General features: G+C 35.1%; 1 protein-coding gene across 2 annotated transcripts; it reads left to right on the forward strand.

Moving 5' to 3' along the window:
* The first annotated feature begins 435 nt into the window (after positions 1–435).
* ZUP1 (zinc finger containing ubiquitin peptidase 1) lies at positions 436–24377 on the forward strand. 2 transcript variants are annotated; one of them, XM_060030047.1, is made up of 10 exons: positions 436–733; positions 1977–2552; positions 5463–5573; positions 7303–7424; positions 9014–9182; positions 15420–15608; positions 15896–16061; positions 18700–18851; positions 19947–20167; positions 21662–24377. In XM_060030047.1, exons 2-10 carry the CDS (start codon positions 1991–1993, stop codon positions 21707–21709), a joined length of 1740 nt encoding a protein of 579 aa, XP_059886030.1. In that variant the 5' UTR covers positions 436–733; positions 1977–1990; the 3' UTR covers positions 21710–24377. The 2 variants fall into 2 exon arrangements, with proteins under 2 accessions (XP_059886030.1, XP_059886029.1); XM_060030046.1 differs by having other exon boundaries at positions 439–563.
* Positions 24378–24396: the final 19 nt, after the last annotated feature.

Below are 24396 nucleotides of genomic sequence, written 5' to 3' on the forward strand. Positions count from 1 at the left end.
TCTTGTTCTTTTTGTTCTCTTTTCTGAGAAATTTTTTGGGCTATACTACAGCTCTCCATTGATGTCTTTTTTAAAATTCTGCTATTGTATTTTTTAATTCCCAAGAGCTGTTTCATATTTTTAATTCAGGGATCAAGATAGCGTTATCTTGTAACCTTGAGGCAAGAACGTGTCTTTGTCATCCTCCATAGCTCTGAGTTTGGCACGCTGTAGCATTATAAGCCCTTTATTGATAACGTAATAGAGTGCTACTCAGTCAGGCCCTGGATAGTGGGTATTGTGGATTCGTGTAATGCCCTGGGACTTGCCCTCTCCTCGTAAATTAGGCGTTGGAACCTTGTCGGGAAGATGCAAAAAGACTACGACTCCCAGAATGCACTACAACCCAGATTGGCGTGAAGCGGTGCATGCTGGGAGTCCCTCCCTTCCGGGGAATAGAAAAAGAGCTTTTTTGAATTCGTTCCTGGAGGCTGAAGCTTTTCGGAGTCCCTGGTTCTCTTCTCGGTTCACCGTGAGTCTCTGGGTAGAAAGAGGGCCTGCCTCAGTCTTTTACGCCGGGAAAGGTAATCGACGCCGCGCACGAACTCCTCTGCCCGCAAGCCAGACGGCGTCAGCCGCGGGATCCGAAGAGGAAGCCAAGCACAGGGCAGTGTGGCCGGCCTGTGGCCGGCTGTCCAGGCCAGTAGGAACTGACCGTCCAGCCCAGGTTCCCTGGGCCCAACGCTTTGACCCAGTTAGTATCGGGGCTGGTTTCCTGTCCTGGCCCGGGATGCTGGCATGGACCCTTGGGTAGGCTCCGGCACCTCTCGCCGGCCTCCGTACTTCTCTCATCCCCTTGTTGTGATCTAAGTGTTAGGGAGTTGAAGCGCATCATTGTGCGTCCAGCTGTGTCCCAGCCCGGGGAACGTAGAAACTTCTCTGCGTGTGACGTTCTTCCCACTGGGGGTTTGGGAGAATTTTCATCTAAAATCAGAGACTATTTTCACTTACCTGAAGGGATGGAAAAAAGGACAAAGTTGGGAGTTCTTAGAAAGCTACATTTATTTAAATGATGGGAATAATTTTCTTATTTTTCATTTCCTGTTTGTTTTCTGAATAGTTTTTAGCTGAACGGTAATCTGTAGTAGAAAGGTTGTGATGGTGATTGCTTTTTGAAAATTACTTTTAGCAAAATCACCTTTGTGTCAGTAGCCAGTACATTATTTGTCCGTAAAACCCAGAAATGACTGCTGATTTAGTACAACTCGTTTTGTAGACCGAACCTCAAAGAGGTGAGATGTCTCACCTAAAATTATGAAACCTGAGATTATAATCCAGTTCTCTTTGACTCTGGAATCAGTGCTGTTTTCTATGATGCTCACTCTGCTTTTATTTCTTTGGGTGGAGAGTACAGCCTCTGGAGAGTGACTGGGTTAGCATTTTGGCTAACCATTTTTTGGCGCTGGTGACATATCTGAGCCAGGGTTTCCTCCATATAGAATGATAATAATGATGCTTGAATTGGTTTGATACATGTAAAGCTCTTTAACTGTTAACTGCTATTATAAAGATTTATTTACCCAATTCATTGTTAATAACTTTAAAGTTTTTTATTTAGATATATCAGTTGGTAAGGTTTCTTCTCTTTGTTTTCTCTTACTTGACTTATTTTACCTGGGCAAGTTTATAAACGTTATTTTTTCTCTACCTCAGTCCAGATACACACTTTTTGGAATTTTTGAAAAATTATTTACTTTAATTTGCATTATTATTGCCTTTGTTTTATCGAAACCATAAACTTGAAATACAGTAGTGAAATTTTGGTTGTGATTTATAAATAAATTTGTGTATTTGAGGAACAGTAAGTACATTGAAAATTTCTTTATCTAAATAATCCAGTTATAAATAACAAATATAATTGCTTGAAATCATTTTATAAAATGTATTTTCTTCAACTTCTACTTTCTAACTTAAAATAATATTGTATTCTTTTCTAGTTACCTGCTGTACCATGCTATCTTGCAATATATGTGGTGAAACAGTAACCTCAGAACCAGACATGAAGACTCACCTCCTAATTGTTCACATGGAAAATGAAGTTACATGTCCATTTTGCAAGTTGTCAGGTGTGAATTATGATGAAATGTGTTTTCATATTGAAACTGCTCATTTTGAGCAAAATGAACTAGAAAAAAACTTTGAGAGGATTAATACAGTACAGTGTGGAACTTCCAATAGCAGGAAGGACAGCACCCTACAGTGTAGAATGGAAGTTAATTCAAGTATTCATTCAGCTTGTGCATCTAATCATCCGAAAATTTCAGCTCAAGGCCCGCCTAACAATGGTATTTTAAAACATAAAGGCTTTCATTCAGAGAACTTAACTGAATCTAGAAAATTCCTGAAAAGTAAGGAAAAACAGTCTGACCGAACCAAAATTAAAGGATCAATTTATGAAGCAATGTATAGTCCTCCTGAATGTCCATTCTGTGGAAAAATAGAAGGTTGTAGTCAAGATATGGAAACTCATGTGAAAACAGAGCATGCCGATCTTTTAGACACTCCATTAGAAGGTAAAGTATTCGTTTTATATAATAAGTAAGTAGCAGTAGTCTCAGTTTAATATGTGGTGTCCCAAAAGTTGATTTGTAAATGAGATCACTACAAATGTGTTTTCAATTTGTTTATAACATTGTTCATTTGCCATTATTGCAATATGAAAATACAATAATGGAAAAGAGTTTTGATGCAAATAGTAAATGTTTCAGCTACATTGAAAATAGTTTTAGAAACTTTCTGAGGAGAAATACACTCAGAGTCCAGTTTGCAGAGGCCATTTTTTTTTTTTTTTTTTTTGTGGTACGCGGGCCCCTCACTGCTGTGGCCGCTCCCGTTGCATAGCACAGGCTCCGGACACGCGGGCTCAGCGGCTGTGGCTCACGGGCCTAGCCACTCCGCGGCATGTGGGATCTTCCCGGACCGGGGCACGAACCTGGGTCCCCTGCATCGGCAGGCAGACTCTCAACCACTGCGCCGCCAGGGAAGCCCTGCAGAGGCCATTCTTTTATTTACCACCAGCCCAGTGGCATCTGAACTGTCTGGAACTCAGATTTTGTTACCAAGTTCTAGTTTGATTCTGTTATGATCAGAGAACAAACTTTATGGTTTAAGTTCTTTTGAATTTCTTGAAACTTGTTTTATGGCCTAAGGTATGGTATATGGTCTATCTCAGCACATGTTCCATAGACACTTGGGGAAAAAATGTGTGTTCTGTGGTTGTTGGGTCGAGTGTTCTATATTTGTCAATTAGGGTATGTTGTTTGATCGTGTTCAGATCTTCCATGTCCTTGCTGATTTCCTGTCTAGCAGTTCTACCGGTTTTTGGAAGGGAGTTGAAGTCCCTAATTATAATTGTGTATTTGTCTGTTTTTCCTTTCAGCTCTATTAGGATTTGTTTCATGTATTTTGAGGCTCTTTTATGGGTGCATACACATTTAGAATCATGTATTTCTTTGATACCATTGAGTTTTTAAGAGTAATTTATATATTTTGGATGCAAGTCCTTTATCAGATAATGTTTTATGCAAATATTTTTTCCTGGTCTGAGGCTTGTCTTTTCATTCTCTTAACAGTGCCTTTCACAGCACAGAAGTTTTTACTTTTAATGAAGTTCAACTTACTTGATTTCTTCTTTCATGGGTTATGCTTTTGGTGTTGTATCAAAACTCCTTGCCAGACCCAAGGTCACCTTTCCCACGTTATCTTCTAGAAGTTTTAGAGTTTTGAATTTTACATTTAAGTCTGATTCATTTGAGTTAATTTCTATAAAAGGTTAAGGAGAGTGCATAAATTCATTTTTTGAAATCTAATAAATGCTATTTTTTAGGGAAGTTTCAGGTTCACAGCAAAATTGAGTAGAAAGTACAGAGATTACCCGTATACCCTCTGTCCCCTTATCCTCACAACCTTCTCCATTATTCAACAACCCATACCAAGTGATAGTTTGTTAAAATCAGTGAATCTACATTGACACATCAATATCACTCAAAGTCCATAGTTTACATTAGGGTTCACTCTTGGTGTTATATATTCTACAGGGGTTTTTTTGGGTTTTTTTGTTTGTTTGTTTTGCGGTATGCTGGCCTCCCACTGCTGCGTCCCCTCCTGTCACGGAGCACAGGCTCCGGACACGCAGGCCCAGCGGCCATGGCTCACGGGCCCAGCCGCTCCGCGGCACGCGGGATCCTCCCAAACTGGGGTCGAACCCGCATCCCCCGCATTGGCAGGCAGACTCCCAACCACTGCGCCACCAGGGAAGCCCTATTCTACAGGTTTTGACGAATGTATAATTACATGAACCCACCATTTAGTATTTAGTATCATACAGAATAGTCACACTGCCCTAAAATTCCTCTGTGCTCCACCTTTTCATCCTTCCCTCCCCCTGGCAACCACTGATCTTTTTACTATCCATATTTTTGCCTTTCCCAGAATGTCATATAATTGGAATCATACAGTATGTCGCTTTTTCAGATTGGTTTATTTCACTAAGTAATGTACATTTAAGATTCCTCCATGTCTTTTTATGGCTTGATAGCCCATTCTTTTTTTTTTTAAGCGTTGAATAATATTCCTTTGGATGTGCCACAGTTTATTTATCTCTTCACCTACTGAAGGACATCTTGGTTGCTTCCAGGTTTTGGCAATTATGAATAAAGCTGCTATAAATGTCCATGTACCGGTTTTTGTGTGGACAGAAATTTTCAATTCATTTGGGTAAATACAAGGGAATTCATGATTCTGGATCATATGGTGACAATGTGTTTAGTTTTATAAGAAACTGCGAAACCCTTCCAAAGTGGTTGTACCATTTTGCATTCCCACCAGCAGTGAATGAGAGGTCCTCTTGCTCACATCCTTGCCAGCATTTTGTGTTGTCAGTGGTCCAGATTTTGGTCATTCTAATATATGTGTAGTGTTATCTTGTTTTAATTTGCAGTTCCCTAATAACATAACAACATTTTCGGTACCCAGTATCAGCCAGGTCTTGGTCTTGTAGAGGTACCATTTCTTCTGTCTTGGGCATGCTCCCAACTAGGGCATTTGATCCCAGTGTCCTGCTTTTTGCTGAATGCTTGAATTCTGCATGTCACCACGCAGTTTGGAGGGTACTGAGAATCCAGCCCCCAAAGTCCATATCTGAACTGGTCTCTACTTACCATTTGATTTTCCTTTTTCCTTTTCTTTTCTTGTTTTGACTACGGAGCTAAATGTTTATTATTAATATTTTCCTTTATTGTAAGAGGTTTGTGCTTATGCTCAGGCTTTCATCTTGACCCTAGAAGTAGAAAAATTGCTTTAAATCCAACTACAAAGAGCTTTTACTTATTTAATAAAGTTAGTGGGTAGTAGAGTCTTTGACTTGGGGTGAAAAATTTTAAGGTTTTAAAAATCAAACCAACTAAATTATATCTCTAATACAGATTGTAATCAACCACTCTATGACTGCCCTATGTGTGGGCTCATCTGTACAAATTACCATATTCTCCAAGAACATGTTGACTTGCATTTGGAAGAAAGCAACTTTGGACGAGGTATGCCTATATGTTTAAAGATAAGAATGTCATGATTTGATTTCTACTTCCTAGGATACTATCTACTTTTTAGATTAGTGTTATAGAGGGGAAAAAAAACCCACACTGGTTAAAAATAAATCTGTCCCTTAAAAAATTCTAATACCGCTTCAACTTTTTAAAGAAGTTCTTTCACAGAAAAGTTATAAAGGATGAACTATTGTGACTAACAACTGAACTAGGGGTGTGAATCCAGGGTTTTGACCTAGAACATCAGTATTTAGAAGACAGTGAAATATTGTACAATTTAAAAAATCTTTTTGATTTATAAGTTGAGACCATTCTTTCAGCAGCTGGAAGTAGTTGAATTTAGCATCTTGTCAGTAAAAATTGTTTATGAACTAGGAAGCTGCCATATGGCACATATAATTTTAAAAAGAATATGAACTATGAGACTTAAAAGTTTTTCAAGTGCATTTTCAGATACTCTTCTAGTTTCTTTATTACCACCTACTAGTTTTATAAGAGATTCTAAAGTTTTCCTCTGTCCCCTATTTTTTTTAATAGTGGTATTGATTAAGTAATCATGAGGGTGCCTTAGAAGTGGAAAGATCCTATATGATTTTCACAATTCCATTGAAACAAAATGTAATGTAGACCTAAAGAGAAACCAATTGTGTTCTACTGGATTTCAGTTTCTTAGGGTACATAGATATCTCCTGTTAATGCAGGGGTTTTTAGTGTTCATTATCAATGATCCTAGCACCACTTAGTGATGTCCAGGGACAGCACTGACTGCTCACTCAGCCTAATACGAAGATGAGAATTACTGGAGTAAAGATGGAACAGTTCTCTACTGTGGTGGTTCTTTACTAATTACTATGGAAGAATAAATCTCTGAAATTGAGAGTCTAATAGTTCTTACTTTGTTTATGATAAGCTTTGTATGGGTACATAAATTATTCTGTAAGCCTGTAGTGGGTGATGAGAGAAAAATATGGTCTGAGTGAATCACTGTTGATAGCTTCAGAAGTATGCTAAGAATCAGTTTTGAATTGCATATTTCTACCAGTGGAAGTAGGGACAAATTAGGAAGATGTAGCAGAGGCTGAGAGATTTGAAAGGAAAGAAAGAATATTCAAATACATAATTAAACCATCAAATTGGGAGGTCAAGGAGATGCTGGCCAGAAGACACTCACTAATGGATCTGTGGGACACTGGGTAGAGAGGAAAAAGGGCAAGATGTTCCATAGTTGTACTATTTGCTTAGGGGTCAGACTGTAATTAAGTTACAATCTAATATCTGTACTTTGCAAACTTACATTTTTACCTTCTTTATTATTTCCTTCCTCCCCCTAGTATTTCTTTTAAAAACCAATATGCCTTATTTTTGTTAATGAGGGGCACTGCTCAAGGGTGCTACTTAATTTCTCTAAGTTCTGGTTTCCTTAGTAGATAATAATACCTAACTTCCTAAGGTTGTTATGAGGATCCAAATGAGATAATTAATAAGAAGTGCCTGTCACAGCCTAAACACTCAGCGAGTATTAGCGATTTAAGTGGAGGTTATACCCTTACAGAAGCAGTCCAAGTTCTGCTAGATTTGTTCTCAGTGTTTCTGTGACATCGTAGTCATGAATAAATGGCAAAATAATAGCATTTACTCCTTTTAAAAAATATGTATTAACATATAAGTGAGCCTTTATTTCAGTAGTTATTTTATTCTAAACATTAAAAATGTATAATAGGTATGGATAGAGTCCAGTGTTCTAGAGATCTGGAATTGGCTCAACAGCTTCAACAAGAAGAAGACAGAAAGAGGAGATCTGAAGAATCAAGACAAGAAATGGAAGAATTTCAGAACCTGCAGGTACAAAGATTAATAGCAATTATATTATTTTGGTTTGGTTAGAGTTCTTATTTTTCAAACATGCTATCAAGCCTTCAGCCTATTATTTTTGTCTTTATTATACAAAATATTTTTTTACATATATTTTTTATAGTTCATAACAGCCACCATTTATAAGTACTCATTCTGGTCATGTACTAGGGTGAACACTTCATATAAAGTATCTTAAAATCTTCACTGCTCCATGAAGTTATTTTAGACTTTTTTTTTTAACAGAAGATGAAATGGAGACATAAAGTACTTAAGTAGCTTAACTTGCTCAGGGTTTGGCAGTATTAAATGGTAAAGCCTGGATATAAACCTATGTCAATGGGAAAAATTAGGAAATTGAGACTCGGAATTTTAAGTGTTTGTATAGGTACTTAAAACAGAAACTTAGAATTAATGTCTCCTGAGTCTTAAATTCTTTTAGTGATTGTAATTCAGGCATTTAGAAAGAACCATTTTTAATGGAAAATGCTTTTTGATGATGTTTGAGACTTCATTTTTTTTAGGTGAGTGGTGGTATCTGTTGAACTAAACTGGTAGCATCTATTATATTTTTAATGCATTAAAAATTTTAACATCTTTTTCTACTTTTTTCAGACCTAATGTGCTGTAGACTATGATGTCATCTGTGTTAATAATGCTCATATAGTTTTTGAGTGTTCTTTTTCTATGTGCTAATAAGAGCTAATGTATGAGTAAAAAGGGTTTATGATTGAATAGGTTTGAAAGTGTCCACTTAAACAGGTTTGTGTACTTGGGGTCTTCTCAAAGCCTTTAAAATACTAATATGCATTGTACATATTATAATCTTCCTGATCTTATTTGACCTCTTACTTTTTTTTCTCCAGTATCTTAGACATGGCTATTCTTCCTTTGGAATATCTAATTTAGGCTATTTTTCTCATTCATGATTCATTTATTTGCAAAATTATTTTCCCACCAGGATTCAGAGGAGAAAAGAAAGTTGGCTTTTCCTAAGTCGTCTTTGCCTTATATAATTTTGAAACATTTATCAATACAAAAACTTTTCGGTGTTTAAGGGAGTTTATTATGTAAGTTTGCAGGTTACTTGTTCAGATCTCAGAAATGTTTTCCATAGGGGCTGTTTTAACATATTATTGTCAGTGTGCAAAAACATAGTTCATTCACTACATAGAATGAATACCTGAATGAATTATGGATTAAGTAGGCCTTTGTAGGCTAGCCTAGGAACCAAATAACAAGTACTGACAGGTTGTCTTGAAAAAATCAGCAGTATGGTCAGAACTCATCTGCCTTTCACAGTACCATTAGTAGGAAGACAGGATTCTCTACTTTCCCTACTACAAGGAAAACAAGTCTCTTACCATGATGGTTGTTTGTAGAGAAAGGCTATTATTAACTTAGGGATTTTTTTGTGTGTGATTTATTTTTCATAAAAATCTTTAAGTTGACTTGTATAAATGTCTATAAACCAGAATGTTTCAAAATATATTTCCAGATATAAAAAATAGTGGGAAGTTTCCATCCTCATTAATGTAAAGGGACATAAAAATTAAGTCATTTGTTTTTATGTTCAATAGAGACAATATGGTTTAAATAATTCTGGAGGGTACAAGCAACAGCAGCTACGAAATATGGAGATAGAAGTAAATAGGGGAAGAATGCATCCATCTGAATTTCATAGAAGAAAAGCTGATATGATGGAATCACTAGCTATTGGTATTGATGATGGAAAAACAAAAACTTCTGGTGAGTATTTAAACATCCAAATCATGGTTTTAATACTCCATACACACTGAAGTAATAATCAGAATTATTTGAATTTTGTGTAATTTTCATAACCCATAGTTTATATAGTTTTAGGTGAGACTGTGTGTTCAAGTAATTTTTTGTTTGTTGTTTTAAAACTCCTGAACTTTTATTTTTATAGTAAATAATTCACTTAAAAATAATTCACTTTTATATTGTGTCAATTTATTTGACATTTGGAAACAAACCTTTTAGAAAAGTTTTTAAGTGCTTACTATGTTCTAGACAATTGCTGTCTAGTAGAATGTGAGCCACATAAATAATTTTAAATTTCCAGTAGTCACATTAGAAAAAGTAAAAAGGACTAGGTGAAATTAATTTTAATATTTTTCCAGCGTGTCCATAATATGTCAACATGTAATAGGTATTAAAAACTGTTAATGGGATGTTTTACAATTCTTCAAAATCCAATGTGTATTTTACTTTGCAGGTCATCTCAGTTTGGACAAGCCACACTTCAGGTGTTCAAATAGCCACCTGTAAATAGTTTCTACCGTATTGTTCAGTACAGTTTTAGATACTAAGACCTTTATATATATTGTATCATGTAACTCTCAAAAGAAAAATCTTGTGTACTGTTCGATTTTTCTGGATGAGGTCATTGTGACTTAGGTTAAATTACTTTCCCAAGGTAAGGTTACATAGCTAGTTATTGGCCCAGCTGGTATTCACAATCAGATCTGTCTTGTTCCAAAGAATGCCATTTTTCCTGATGTTTTTAACATTTTTTTTTAACATGTCTGTTAGTATAGTTTAAAAAAAAACCAAATTATATGAAAACAGCTTTGTTCCCGCCACCCAGTTTTTATGAAATTTAATGTTTTAAAGCTGTAAACCCTTTCATATGTATTTTAAACCCCTTGCGTACCCCTCATTCATTCTGATTTCTGTCCTCCACAAAGGGAATCATTATCCTGAATTTGGTATTTATCAGTCTCATATATGTTTTAATAATTTTATCTTATATGTAGGTTTCCATAATAATACATAATCTTTTATATTTTAAACTACGTGTAAATTGGTATACAATATGTATGCTTTAATTGGATTTGCTTAAATATATTGATTCTTATAACTGTACTTCATTCATTTTGATTGCTGTATAGAATTTCCTTGTATTACTTAGGTTGTTTCCAGTGTTTTATTCTTACAAATTGTGAACAGGTTTCCCCCTCAAGAGTTTCTCTAACATCCAGACTGGAAATACTAGATTAAAGGGTATTTGCATAATTAACTTTGTTAAGGGTATTATGGAGTTGTTTTCTAAAATGGTTGTAATCTACATTAGCATCAGTGTGTTCTGACTTATACTTTGTATCGTGACACTTTTTAATTTTTGCCATTTAATAGGGCATGAGAGGAGGATACATCTCTTAATTGTATTTCTCGGATTACTCCTGAGTTAGTTTCTTCTGTAAATAACCTAGTCCCTTCCTTTTCCCCTTCTCTGTTGGGTTGTTTGTCCTTTTCTTATTGATTTTTGGAAGTCCATTAAGTATTCAGGATACTAATTCTTCATTGATTATATGAGGAGCAAATATCTTCTTCAAATCTATAATTTGCCTTTAAATTTTGTACATGGTGTCTTCAATTAGACAGAATTTTAAATTTGAATATAATTGAATTTCTTAATCTTTCCCTTTATTTGTTTTCTAAGTGTCTTGTTTAAGAAACCCCCCCATCTTTGAGATCATAAACATATCCCTTTATATTGTCTTTAAATATTTATACCCTTAAAATGGATAACCAACAAGGACCTACTGTATAGCACAGGGAACTCTGCTCAATATTATGTAACAACCTAAATGGGAAAAGAATTTGAAAAAGAATAGATACATGTATATGTATAACTGAATCACTTTGCTGTACACCTGAAACTATCACAAAATTGTTAATCAGCTATACTCCAATATAAAATAAAAAGTTTTTAAAAAAGTATATATTTTTTTAAAAAGATAGTTCCTTCACATAGATCATGGTATTTTTTTATGCCAACTGGAAGTGATTTTAGCACATAAAAATCAACTCACTGTGATAAACCATAATATGGAAAAGAATATTATATGTATAACTGAGTCACTTTGCTGTACAGTAGAAATTAACACATTGTAAATCAACTGTACTTCAATCAAATAAACTAAAATTAAAAAAAATAGAACAAAACAAAAGAAAAATTTATGCCTGCTTTTCATATTCAGGAATTCCCTGGTGGTCTGGTGGTTAGGACTCCGCACTTCCACTGCAGGGGGCACAAGTTTGATCCCTGGTTGGGGAACTAAGGTCCCGCAAGCGGCACTGCCAAAAATATAAAATAAAATAAAGTAGCCGTTACTAAAAAAAAAAATTATACCTTGCTTTTCATATTTTGACTTTTAATCAACTTGGAATTTATTTGTGCATATGTCTGTGTGAGAGAGAGGGAAGGAGGGAAAAAGTTGAGTGAGCGAAAGAGAAGGTATGGATCTAATTTTTCCCCTTATTTGTAGTGATACTTATAATACTAAGTTGTTATTGCTTGTTTATCTCAGTACCACTTAGCAAATCTGTACTGTCTCCATGTATTTGTAACACATATGTCATATTTTCATATATCCATACGTCTGTTTCTGAAGGCTGTCTTTATACTTCAAGGGTCTCCCTGCAGAAAGTTTCCATACAGGATAGGACTTCCCAGCAGATGTGTAATATGATGCATTAGGGTATATAGGAAGAAAATATTAGAACTTCTACTTGTCTTTAATTTATGGTATCCTTTAATTTCTGTTTATACATATGTTTTAGAGTTACTGGAGAATATAGTAGTGTATGTATAATTTAAAATAAATATATCTGTAAAAGATTGAAGAACACTGACCTGTAATGTACTGTGTCCTTTTTATTTAGAAGTAATCGATTTAGTGCTAAAGATTTTTTTTTACTCCCTTCACTCATTTCTCCCATCCCCCCACATCCTGCCTCTGGCAAAGACCAGTCTGTTCCCTGTATCCATGAGCTTGTTTTTGTTGTGGTGGTGGTAGTTGTTTTGTTGTTGTGTTTTTAGATTCCACATGTAAGAGAGATAATGCAGTATCTGTCTTTCCCTGTCTGACTTACTTCACTTAGCATAATGCCCTTAAGGTCCCTCCACTGTTACAAATGGCAAGATTTCATTCTGTTCTGTGGCTAAATAATATTCCATTGTATGTATGTATGTGTGTGTTATCCTTCTCATTTTGTTTTTTGTTGTTGTTACATTAATTTTTTTTTATTGGGGTATAGTTGGTTTACAATATTATATTAGTTTCAGGTATACAACATAGTGATCCAGTACTTTTTAGATTAAAGTTATTATAAAATATTGGCTATATTCCTTGTGCTGTATAATATATCCTTGTAGCTTATTTATTTTATACATAGTAGTTTGTACTTCTTAACCCCCTACCCCTATTTTGCCCCTTTTTCCTTCTCTCTCCACACTGGTTAACCACTGATTTGTTCTCTATATATGTGAGTCTGTTTCTGTTTTGTTACATTCCTTTGTTTTATTTTTTAGATCCCTCATATAAGTGATAACATACAGTATTTGTCTTTCTCTGACTTATTTTACTAAGCGTTATTACCCTTCAGGTCCATCCATGTTGTTGCAGATGGTGAAATTCATTCTCTTTTCTGGCTGAGTAGCATTCCTTTGCGTGTATGTATGTGTACCACAATTTCTTTATCCATTCATCCTTCAGTGGACACCTAGGGTCTATATCTTGTTTATTATAAACCGTTATGCAGTGAACATAGGGGTGCATATATCTTTTCAAGTTAGTATTTTTGTTTTCTTCTGAAACAGATTGGCTTGCTGTGTCATATGGTAGTGAAATTTCTGGATCATATGGTAGTTCTAGTTTTATTTATTTGAGGAACCTCCATACTGTTTTCAATAGTGGCTGCAACAGCTTTCAAAAGTATGCAAATATATACAGTCCTGTTGGACTGCTAGTATAAGGCCTGCTGACCAGGTGATATGGCAGTGTCCCCTGGGTGACAATCGCAAAAATCAGGGTTGCACACAAGTGTGTGGGCTCTTTTCTGGAAGTTACTGGTAAGCTGGAGTAAGAGGGAGAATGCCAAGGTGGCATCCACAGCCTTCGTTCCTTGAGAGCAGCTCCCTAGTCCACTAGATATGTGCCAATCCTGAAGCTTGCCCCCCAGGCTGAATCTCTAAGACAAAGAAAGAGGCTGCCTTCAGAGAAAGACTTGGGGATATGCCTCAGTTTTTTGTCTGTGCAGTGCCCTGGAGATGGCGGCCTTCTAAGAATTGTCTTCCCGATTGCCATAGTCCTGTGAGACCCAGGAATGCAAGCCCTCCTGGCCACCAGAATCAGGCTGTCAGGGTGGCAGCTGTGAAAGCTGGGGTACCAGGCGTAAAAACCAGGACACCAGCCGTGTGTAAGGCTCCCCTCCAGGAGACACTGGCTCTCTGAAAACTTCCCTAACCTTGGGAAGGAAAAAGAAATCCAGATCCAGGAAATCCAGACTTCCAAATAAAATTTGTATTTTTTGTTAGTTATGCAGATGTTAATTGAAGCTGCTCTCATTTGAAGAGTCTCATTATTTTAACATTCTATATTCTATATAGAATAGAATAGAATTTAACAGAAGGTACATTCATCTTGGAAAATATCTAAAGACATTTAGGTGCTAAGAAATAAAGAACTTTAATTATGAGGAAATTTTCCTTTAAAAGCAAGTGCTATGATGTGGTTACTAGGACAGTATTACATACACAATGAGGCATCATTGAGTTAGTAATAACTATGCTAAAGTATATTAGAATGTACATTACTTTTTTCCCCTATTTTTCTATTATTCCACCTCACTCTTAAATGTCTCTCAAATCTTGATCTCTTTATCAAAGTCTGTGATACTGAATCTCACATTAATTTCTCTGAATTCCTAGAGTACCCATTCCATGCTACAACATTTAGTACTCAGTTATATAGCATTTTAATTGTTCTTTTTCTTGACGGTGAGTCTAATCTTTTTAAGTTCCCTGGAAATGGTTATAATGGTCTATATTTCTGTCCTTCATAGTGTAGGCACAGCTACAACTCTTGGTTCCTTTAATTGTTTTGATTTATTGACTCTGCCTTCTTAAAGACAAAAACCCATTTTCCTATAGGATAATCTTCATTCAAGTAAAGTATTTAGTGATTGCCTTTTTGGTGCCATGTTCTATGTGAGAAAGTATGGGCTATCCAAATAAGATTTTCCTGCCAATAAGCTTCCCAGAGTCTGTAAAGTATACACAAAGAACTGTAGAATTCTGCCATGAAATATGACCAGTACCTAGGAGGCACAAGTAAAATGTAGTGATTGTTCAGAAAAAGAGGACCTTTTTGTTTGGGGTTATGGAATCAGGAAAAGTGTTTACAAAGACTGTAGCATTTGCTTCTGAAGGTATCAGTAGGATTTTGAAATATAGGGAGAGTTACTAGAAGGAGGAAAGGGATAGAATCAGATGTACCCTGTCCTAACACCTTGTTATTCATGCTATAGCACTTATTATAATCTGGGTCCAGGAGGTTTTAAGGAATATTGTCATAATACTTTGTATCCTCAATGCTTAGCATAGTGCTAAGTATTTTAAAAGTGCTTAGTAAATATTGTAATTGAATGAAAACTCCATGGTCAAAATCATGTTCAGTTAGGCCACAGCCAAAATTGTGGCAAGAAGAGTGGTTTGAAATAAAGATAAGTTAGAGGATAGCCTCCTGTGGGCTTCATATACCATGGATTAAAACTATTCCATGGGTAATAGGAAGCTATTGAAGTTTTTAAATTGAGAGCAAATTGACTAGGACTGAGCTTCAGAAAGAATGATGTCCAGCAGAATGTATAATAAAATGGGGGGTCAAGAACATTCATTCAGCAGTGTACTTTTATGTGCTGGCCCTGCAGATGCAGAAGTGAAGGAAGCAAACAGTTTCAATTCAGCATAATAAGTAATATGCTAGTATTAGGAAACTCTCATAGTAGTAAATAAGCAGGACAATAACCAAGATTATATCAGTAAAAAGATAAAGAAGATGGAATCGACAGGATTTAGATGTGGCCCTTGAGAAAGAGGTTGATATTAGAAATATATGAGACAGCCATAGAAAGATGATATTCCTCTAAACTTTCTAAATCTCTTTTTCACTTTAGGAATTATGGAAGCACTTTATAGGTATTATCAGAATGCTGCCACAGATGTGAGGCGTGTGTGGCTTTCTACAGTAGTGGATCACTTTCAGTCATCTTTTGGTGACAAAGGTTGGGGTTGTGGTTACAGAAATTTCCAAATGCTGCTTTCATCATTATTACAAAATGATGCTTATGATGATTGCTTGAAAGGTATGTGAAATACGATACCCTGAACTTATCATCTGATAAAGTACATTTGATGTGGAATGAATTAATATATAGTAGGCACAATTAATAGCTTTAATAAAGATGTATTTTAGTGGATATTTACACTAAAAACCTGAATTCTGGTTGAAGGAAGAGAAAATGATATGGTAGAAGATGTCAGAAATAATGGCATAAAAACTGTAGGTTCCTGTAGAATGTATGGTGTACTGCTAAATGATATTATTCAGTACTTTACTGTCATATTACATATTTGCTTTGTATAATTTTAGGTATGTCAGTTCCTTGCATTCCAAAAATTCAGTCTATGATTGAAGATGCATGGAAGGAAGGTTTTGATCCCCAGGGTGCCTCTCAACTTAATAACAGGTTACAGGGAACAAAGGCCTGGATTGGAGCATGTGAAGTATATACACTTCTGACCTCCCTAAGGATAAAGTATGTACCTAAAAAACCAAGTTAATGTTATTGTCATATCTGGGAAATTTTTGTTATTGTGGTTTTTTTTTAATCAAAGGGATAGTTAAAAAATAAAATTTAAGTAGCATTAAAATGAAAGACTTACAATGAAAACCAGCAACTCATTCCCCATTTCATGCTCTTATCTATTCTCAAGTCCTGTCTCTCAGAGGCAGCTGTCATTGTTTTTTTTCTTTGTTTTTTTTTTTTTTTTTTTTGCGGTACAGGCCTCTCACTGTTGTGGCCTCTCCCGTTGTGGAGCACAGGCTCCGGAGGAGCAGGCTCAGCGGCCATGGCTCACGGGCCCAGCCGCTCCGCGGCATGTGGGATCTTCCCAGACCGGGGCGCGAACCCGTGTCCTCTGCACCAGCAGGTGGACTCTCAACCACTGCGCCACCAGGGAAGCCCACTTATATTGTTTTTAAATAATATGCTTTCATGGCCTTTTCTTGGTTTGTCACTTTTAGACATTGTCTATTGCATTCTCCTTATATCTCCCATCTGTTTCCCCTCAATTTTTGTAATATGGTTAAATCTCAGTTTTTATTAAGTTAAAGTCAGGGTTTACATCATGACTGTGTAAATATTATTCATTGCTGATTTTATCTCTTTCCTGAAAAGCTTTTTAAAATTTTCTTTGAGTTAAGAATTGCCTTTCCTTTTCCGTTTTACAGTTTGGCTGCATCATGGTCAAATTTTTCCAAAAACTCCATTTATCATGAAATCTGAGGTGCTCCTTATTCCTGGACACCTTTTTCTTGAAGCTGTCTTTCCTCTGCTCTAGTCTGCATTATTTGCCTTCTAGATCCCTTCCACAGCTCTAATCATGTTGCATTTCTTCACTGTTTTCTTGAATTGGGTCCTGGATTTTTCCTGGATTCCATGTCTCTCTCTTTTTTGGATTACTCTCTTTTGCTTGAACACTTCCTTTATTAGCCTTCTAAGAAATGGTACCTAGTCTTATTACGGAAGTGATAGTTTGTGTGGCTGTATTATTCTTAACCCAAAATCATTTTCAAATCAGATCAAGTTGTTACTCTGTTGACTTCTAGCAATCAGTATTACTAAAGAGAAGGTAAGCTGCCATCTGATTTTTGTTCCTTTGTGTATAACCTATTTATTTTCTCTGGAAGTTTTTTTGCATCTTTTCTTAGCCCCGATACTATGAAAATTCACCATTGGATGTGGGGCTTTGATTCATTGTGTTGGGCATTTGTTTTTCCTTTTGAATCTGGAATTGTAGGCTATAAGATCTCAGTATAGTGGTTAAGGGCTTAGACTTTTTGAAGTAAGATTGCCTACAATTGATTCTAGCTTTCTGCCTGCTAGCTCTACGACTTAACTTGTCCTAGTCCCACCATTGATAAAAGAACATGTAAATAGTTACTGCTTCATAGAGTTATAGTGATAATTAAATGAGATAATAATGTCCTTAGGACTATGACTGGCATGTAGTAAGAGCTTAGAGGTTAAATGTTGTTTGATAATTATGATCCCTCCATTTTCTTTATTTTTCTTTCTGGAACTCCTGTTAGTTGGCCACTGAACTTCTTTGACTTTCTTTGATTTTGTTTTACTATCTAAATTTACTCAACGTTATCTCCCAGCTACTCTATTGAAATTTTTATTTTAACAATCATGTTTTTAATTTTAAGGGGTAATTCATACCATCATATTCTTTTATGGTTGTAAAATTTTTTTCCAACATTTTCTTTTTTTCTATTCCTTGCATTTTTCTGTATCCTCCATGTTAAATTGCTTTCATGTCTATTTATTTTAGTCTTTTCCATTTGGAAGGCTTTCTTGTAACTTTTAAAAATCCTTAGCTGTCTGTTCCTAAAGTGAAGAATGAGGCACTAAAAAGCTGATTGGTGGACCTCGGCTTTCAAGAGACATCGGAGATAGATGCTTATGATCATCTTTAATGGAAAGTTTGCCTTAAGCTTCATGACTCTATATTAATTGCTTTTACTTATATTTGACCTTTTTTAAAATAGTTGTTGAGAAGTGTAAATAGTGCTCCTGTTTAAAATAGTTTGGTTTATTCATGGTTGACTTCCTCTTGAGGAAACAATACCACCATGGTCTGTTGCCAAATAGGAGATAGATAGATGTATAGATGGGGGTACATACAGGTTTTTTATGATCTTTACAGGTATTCTTTTCTTGTCTATTATTGAAATTTGAGAGAACTGACAGGAAAAATATTTAGGATATTTTTGATAGCTTCAAATGGCTGTTGAGGAATTATAATTAGAGGTCGGCTTCTAATTGATCATCGGGTTTAGAGACTTTGGAGTAAAAGTCCCTATGTCTCAGGTTATAGGTAGACTTTTAAAAATCAAGTATGACCCTCATTTACTACTAATGGAAGTTTTATATGTCAGAAAATTTTTGTAACTTTTATATCTGTCATCAACCTTAAAAGTTATTTAAATAATTTCCTCATAAAATAAGTTTCCAGATAAATAATAAAATTTTTATTTCTTCTTAAGAAAATGATGATGAAATAAAATTAATTCTAAATTAAGAATTTTTTGTATTTTATAACTCCATTGATGAAAAAATTTTTTTTAATATTTTTCTAAATAATCCATTTTGTCAATTTTTTTTATAGGTGTCGTATTATTGACTTTCACAAGTCAACTGGCCCTTTGGGTACACACCCTCGCTTATTCGAATGGATATTGAGCTACTATTCTTCAGAGAGAGAAGGGAGTCCGAAAGTACTGTTTACATCTAAACCTCCTATCTATCTTCAACATCAAGGTTAGTATAACTTACAGATACTAAGTATAACTTATAAGACAATTTATTTTTATGAGACAGGCAATTGGCTTTTGCTTTAGGATACGTTAAGATTCTGATAATTAATGGGAGGAGAGGAGTATTGTGACATTACTCTTATTTTTAGAGCTGTATTGTCATCATGACACATTCCAGTAATGGATGATGTCCTTGGTATCTTCAGGGCCACCTGGTTCACTCTCCCTTTATTGTTCATCCTTTACATTTTCCAAGGCTTTACCTCACTTCAGTGAGGCCTTCCCTGACCATCTTTTTGAAAAATTCATCTTGTTATTCTACCCCCCTCCAACAATGGCATTTCCTATCCCTCTTCCCTGCTTTATTTTTCTTTATCTAACATGATATATATAAACTTTACCTATTTACCTTGTTTGTGGAGAATTCCTTCCTATTAGAATATAAGCTCCATGAAGACAGAAGTGTTTGTTTTGTTTGCTTTTGTATCACTAACTGCATGGAATAGTGCCTGGCATATGGATATTTCATAAAATTTGTCGAATGGATGATTTGGATTGACAGGAGGAAAGAGAAGTAAATATTAGGAATTTCATTGTTCAGGATACAAGCTAGAAAGTTTAAGCCCTTCCCATTGAAGTTCTGGTATGTATAAATTGACTCTTGTTTACCTTTTGGAACCATGAGACTTTTTGTTCTTCAGTAGGTAAATTTCAAATCCATTCTTCTGAGATAATTTGAATAAGAAGGACTATGGGATTAGGAAAGAAAAACTAAAATATACGGCATAGTGAAAGTAGAATTTTTTGCCATGAAGCCTTTAGAAAACTAAAATTGAACAAAGAAAACTGAAAGTGTCTTAGAACTGAAAGAACTCAGATAACCTATATGTCAGAGGGACTGACTGTATTTATATTCTAAATACACATGTGCACACACACTATATATAGAAAGTGTATATAGTGTGTCTATATATGTGCGTGTTTATATATAGTAACATATCTGTATATAGCTGTACATATAAGTAGATATCACACACACACACACACACACACACACACATATATATATATATATAGCTCTTACTTGATTTTTTGATAGGTCATAGTCAAACAGTTGTTGGAATTGAAGAGAGAAAAAACCGAACATTATGTTTACTAGTATTTGATCCTGGATGTCCTTCTCGAGAAATGCAGAAACTCTTAAAACAAGACATGGAAGCTAGCAGTGTCAAGCAACTTCGGAAATTTGTGGGGAATTTAAAACATAAGCAGTACCAGATAGTGGCAGTAGAGGGTGTTCTTTCTTCAGAGGAGAAAATTGTAAGTATCTAAATATTTATTATGTGAAGCTTGGACAGGTTGGACTTCAGAGTATAAAATTTTTAGCTAACTCCTAACACCTCATTCTGTAACATTAGGTTGGCAAAGATATTTTGTATGTCATTTAATTTCTGGAATGAACATCTTTAAATTTCAAATGGTAACTAATTTTGTCAAATATTTTACTTGGAGCTTCACAAAAATATTTAATTTTATAATACATAATTTAATTTTTAATGTCAGGGGAGTAATGAAAAATGGCAACATATATGGTAAGAAAAAGCTAACTTAATCCAAGGAGTTCTAACTCATATTGGTCTCATAATTACTGTTTATTATATGTGATTCTAGTGATTCCTGAGGCTCTGTGTTAGGCACTTGGATATGTTGGATGAACTATTGGAGATATATATATCACACTATTGAGAGAGTGAAGTACTCTAATAGGACACATACACTTACTTATTGGATATATACAATTCCAGAAATTAACTTCAGTACAGTTACCTCTTTACCCCTTGCATTTAAGTGATGAGTAGTACATTATAGAAGAATTCCTAGGAATTGGAAACCCTCCACTTGTATAAACTGAAGCTATGTGGTAGCATATCAAGTCTAGAAAATACACAGTTCTCAAATCTTAAAGAAAAAAAAAATGTCCCTATTAGAGTACTTCACATTTGTTTCCCTCTAAAGAGAGAAGAGATAGAGCAGTAGAAAGGAGCGTTTATGAAGAATAATAGGATCATGAGGGAAAGGACTAAAATTGTTTGAAATGAGAGATAGAGCTAGAGTAATCTTTTCAGCATCACAACTTGGGATATACAGGCAAGGACTGTTTAAGAGGTTCTTCAGTTTAATTACGATACGTTAGAGGTTTCTTTGCAATGACTTAAATACCAAAATTGCATTCATTTTTTTCACCCTATCGTTAATTTGGCTGAATAAAGTTAGAGGTTCATTTTAACTGTTACAAAATACCAAAATGCTTGTTCACCAATATACCGATAACTTTTGACATCATAGGTGGGGTTAAGATGTTATGGAAAAGCCCGAGTGAACTTTTTGGCCTACCCAATATCATGGAGGCTAGCTGCACATTTTATTTAGCTGTTAGCTTTCTGGTCTTGGAAAGTGAGACCTTGGTGGTGTTTCTCTGCTTGTAGCCCCATCTCTATCTCTCCTTCTCTCTGTTTTTACCTCTCTCTGACTTTGAGCCAGGATTTTTAATTTTGATTCATTATTCCATAAAAAGGTGTTATTTTCTTTTTAATCCTTTGTGTTTTGTCTTTATCTGGAATTTTCTTTAATTTTTTAATGGCTTGGTTTTAAAAATGTTTTTCCTAATTTCCTAAATTTGAAGTTGTAATATTCCTTAAGGAATTTTCATTATCTTGGAAAAAATTCCAGATTTTTTGTATTATAAAATTAATACATACTTTAATTAATTGACTTCTCCCTTACTATTAATATTTTTTTAAATTTCTTTTCAAGGCCAGGAGACAAGCTTCTCAAGTCTTTACAGCCGAGAAGATCCCTTGAAGAAGTAAGCATTTCAGTGATTGTGGAATTTTACTTTATTTTTCAAATTCAGATATTAAACTTTTAATACAACATATGAATTCTCTAAATACTCCGTTTAATTTCTAAAATTCTAAATTATACCTTTAGTACTCCATTGTTTAGTAGTTATTCCAATAAAATATCTTGTTTGCATTGTGGGTTTTATATTTCTTATCCATGTTTCAGAAACTGGTTTTGTATTATATGACTATTTATTGGGTTCTTATTTGTGTTAGGTATTCGCAGTATTTTGTGTGTATTAATTAATCTCCAAAATAGTTCTGTGAGACAGGTACTGTTATTAGCTTGTGAGGAAGCTGAAACTCTGAGAGATTAGTAATTTGCACAAGAAAGTGGTCATCATCCAGAGTGTGAACCCAGACTGCTCACCTCCAGGCTCTTACCATTATAGCATTCTGCTTTCTTCTGTATTATATATGTAATGAAATTCCCTCCTCACTACTTAGAAATAACCTTAATATTTAATAGGCATAGCTCTAAAAAGAGGGATTTACTTTTGTTAAATATTTACACTCATACTTATACAACGGTGATGTAGAGTGTTGTGTTTAATGTGTCCCGTAGGAAAGAAACTTTCAGATTCTGTTGGATTTGCCATGAAAGGTTGCAAGCTAGAATCCTACTCTGGCCAATTTAATCAGAAGAGAATTCATTCAAATTATCAGAAGCTCACAGAATCCATAGGTAACTAGGGAACTCTGCTAGAACAAAGGCAACAGTAGGGGCTAGAATATGGCATAATTTACAGCAGGGTCAATCAGGTTAGGAGCAGAGGTAGAATGTCTGCTCAAATTTCAGATTCCAGAGAGGGCACATCTGATTAGCATGTGACTGTATGCCATGGGACAGAGGCAATTTCTCAAAAGGAAATCCGGGTAGATGAAGAAATGGATATTAAATAACAAAAAAGAAAAGCAGTAAGTGTCTACTGCCCCATGAAAAAATGAACAAGAACTTATTTGAATGAAGTTCTATAAATATTATTTATGGCATCAAATACAGAAAGTTGCACTCCAAGAATGAATAATATGTATAGCTGATTCACTTTGTTATACAGCAGAAACTAACACACCATTGTAAAGCAATTATACTCCAATAAAGATGTTTAAAAAAAAATAGTGTGTATTAACAGCAAGAACTGACAAAACCATAACCTTCATAGTCTTAAAAAATAATATTGCCAGCTGGAAAATTCTGGAAGCTATCATTTCTAATATTCTGTCATCCAGACTGGTAAACAGGTTTCTACTCTATATCCCCATGCAGTTACGCTCCTTCATGCCATCATTATCTCTTACCTAGACAATGTAATAACCTCCTAAATGGGCTCCCTGTCTTGATCCTCTGTCAGTCCATCTTCCACACGGAATGCAAACTGTTCTAAAATACAAATGCGATTTTGTGACTTCCAGTTGAGTCCTCTTCATTGCTCATTGTTAAAATCCAAACATCCCACACAATCTGGGCCCTGCATACCTCTCCAGTTTCATCTCTCCCCACTCTCAAAGTTTCACTCCTTTCAGCCTAAAGACCTTTGCCAAAATACAGCTGGTGCTGCCTAGGGCCTTTACCCCCTTAGTTCTCCTCTTAGAAGGGCTTCCGCTTAGAAATGCTTCCTGAACTGCTCAAGTTTGGATTAAATGCACCTTCTAAGTGTTTGATAAGCAACACGTTTCTCAAAGTATAGATTGCTGAGCTGCAAACCGCCAGTCTGTGACAAGATAATTATAGAAGTTACAATTGCTGACATACTTTTATTCTATTTTACACAGATAATAGCCATGGATTAGCAGTTGTTTTTTTTTTAATTGGTTCTTCACCACAGAGTTTGACAGACACTGTCCTATGGTGTAATATTTGTATCACAATACCTGCTATTCTAATTATCTACCTTTATATGTTTCCCTCCTTGAATGTAAGCATGAAGATTTCAGGAGCAATGTCTAGTTTTTAACAGTAGCCCCACAGTGCCTGGCACATCACATATAGAACTTAAAAATACTATTTTGGTTAATGGAAATAACTAATTTTAGAAAAGCAGTGGTAGAAGATATCAGTTTGAAGTCTTTGGATGTCCCAGCTAGCCGTCTCTGTGCAAATTGTTTTCCCTGAAATCAGATAAAACCAGTTTCTATAGGATGAAAGAAGAGTTACATTGAGACATTTCTTTAAGAAGCAACAAGCAAAAGAGTTAAAAAATTTGAATGTTCCCACAGTCTTTGAGCAGGTGGTGGAGTTACATACCTCTCCCCACAGGGGGGGAATATATATATATAGATGTATATACATACACACAGTATTTGCATACAATATCACAGATTGCTTAAGAACACACGCTCTAATTTAGTTATTTTCAATATTTTTGGTCTCAGTATTCCTTGATGCTCAAAAGATATTTACGTTCCCAAGGAGCTTTTGTGGGTTATGTATTTCCATGTTTGCCATATTAGAAATTCAACCTGAGACTTAAAAAAAAAGAGAAAAAAATATAGAGGCACATACTCCATTAGCTGCAGCCATCAAAACAGTAATGTAAGAAAATGTCATTTAGCCTCTGAAAAATCCATTGAGTATCTTTCTAAAAGTACATATTAATAGTTCTACATACAAAATTCCAAATTTTATATTTTCAAGGAATGGTATTT

This window comes from Delphinus delphis, chromosome 14 (assembly GCF_949987515.2).
Source record: "Delphinus delphis chromosome 14, mDelDel1.2, whole genome shotgun sequence".
Taxonomy (NCBI): Eukaryota; Metazoa; Chordata; class Mammalia; order Artiodactyla; family Delphinidae; genus Delphinus; species Delphinus delphis.

What these genes read in the sequence shown, in the direction of transcription:
- ZUP1 (XM_060030047.1), top strand. Translation starts at nt 1,991, where the DNA reads ATGCTATCTTGCAATATATGTGGTGAAACAGTAACCTCAGAACCAGAC. An exon ending in TATCTATCTTCAACATCAAG is followed by an intron (nt 18,852 to 19,946) that starts GTTAGTATAACT and finishes ATTTTTTGATAG; the next exon opens with GTCATAGTCAAACAGTTGTT. An exon ending in TTTCTTCAGAGGAGAAAATT is followed by an intron (nt 20,168 to 21,661) that starts GTAAGTATCTAA and finishes TTTCTTTTCAAG; the next exon opens with GCCAGGAGACAAGCTTCTCA.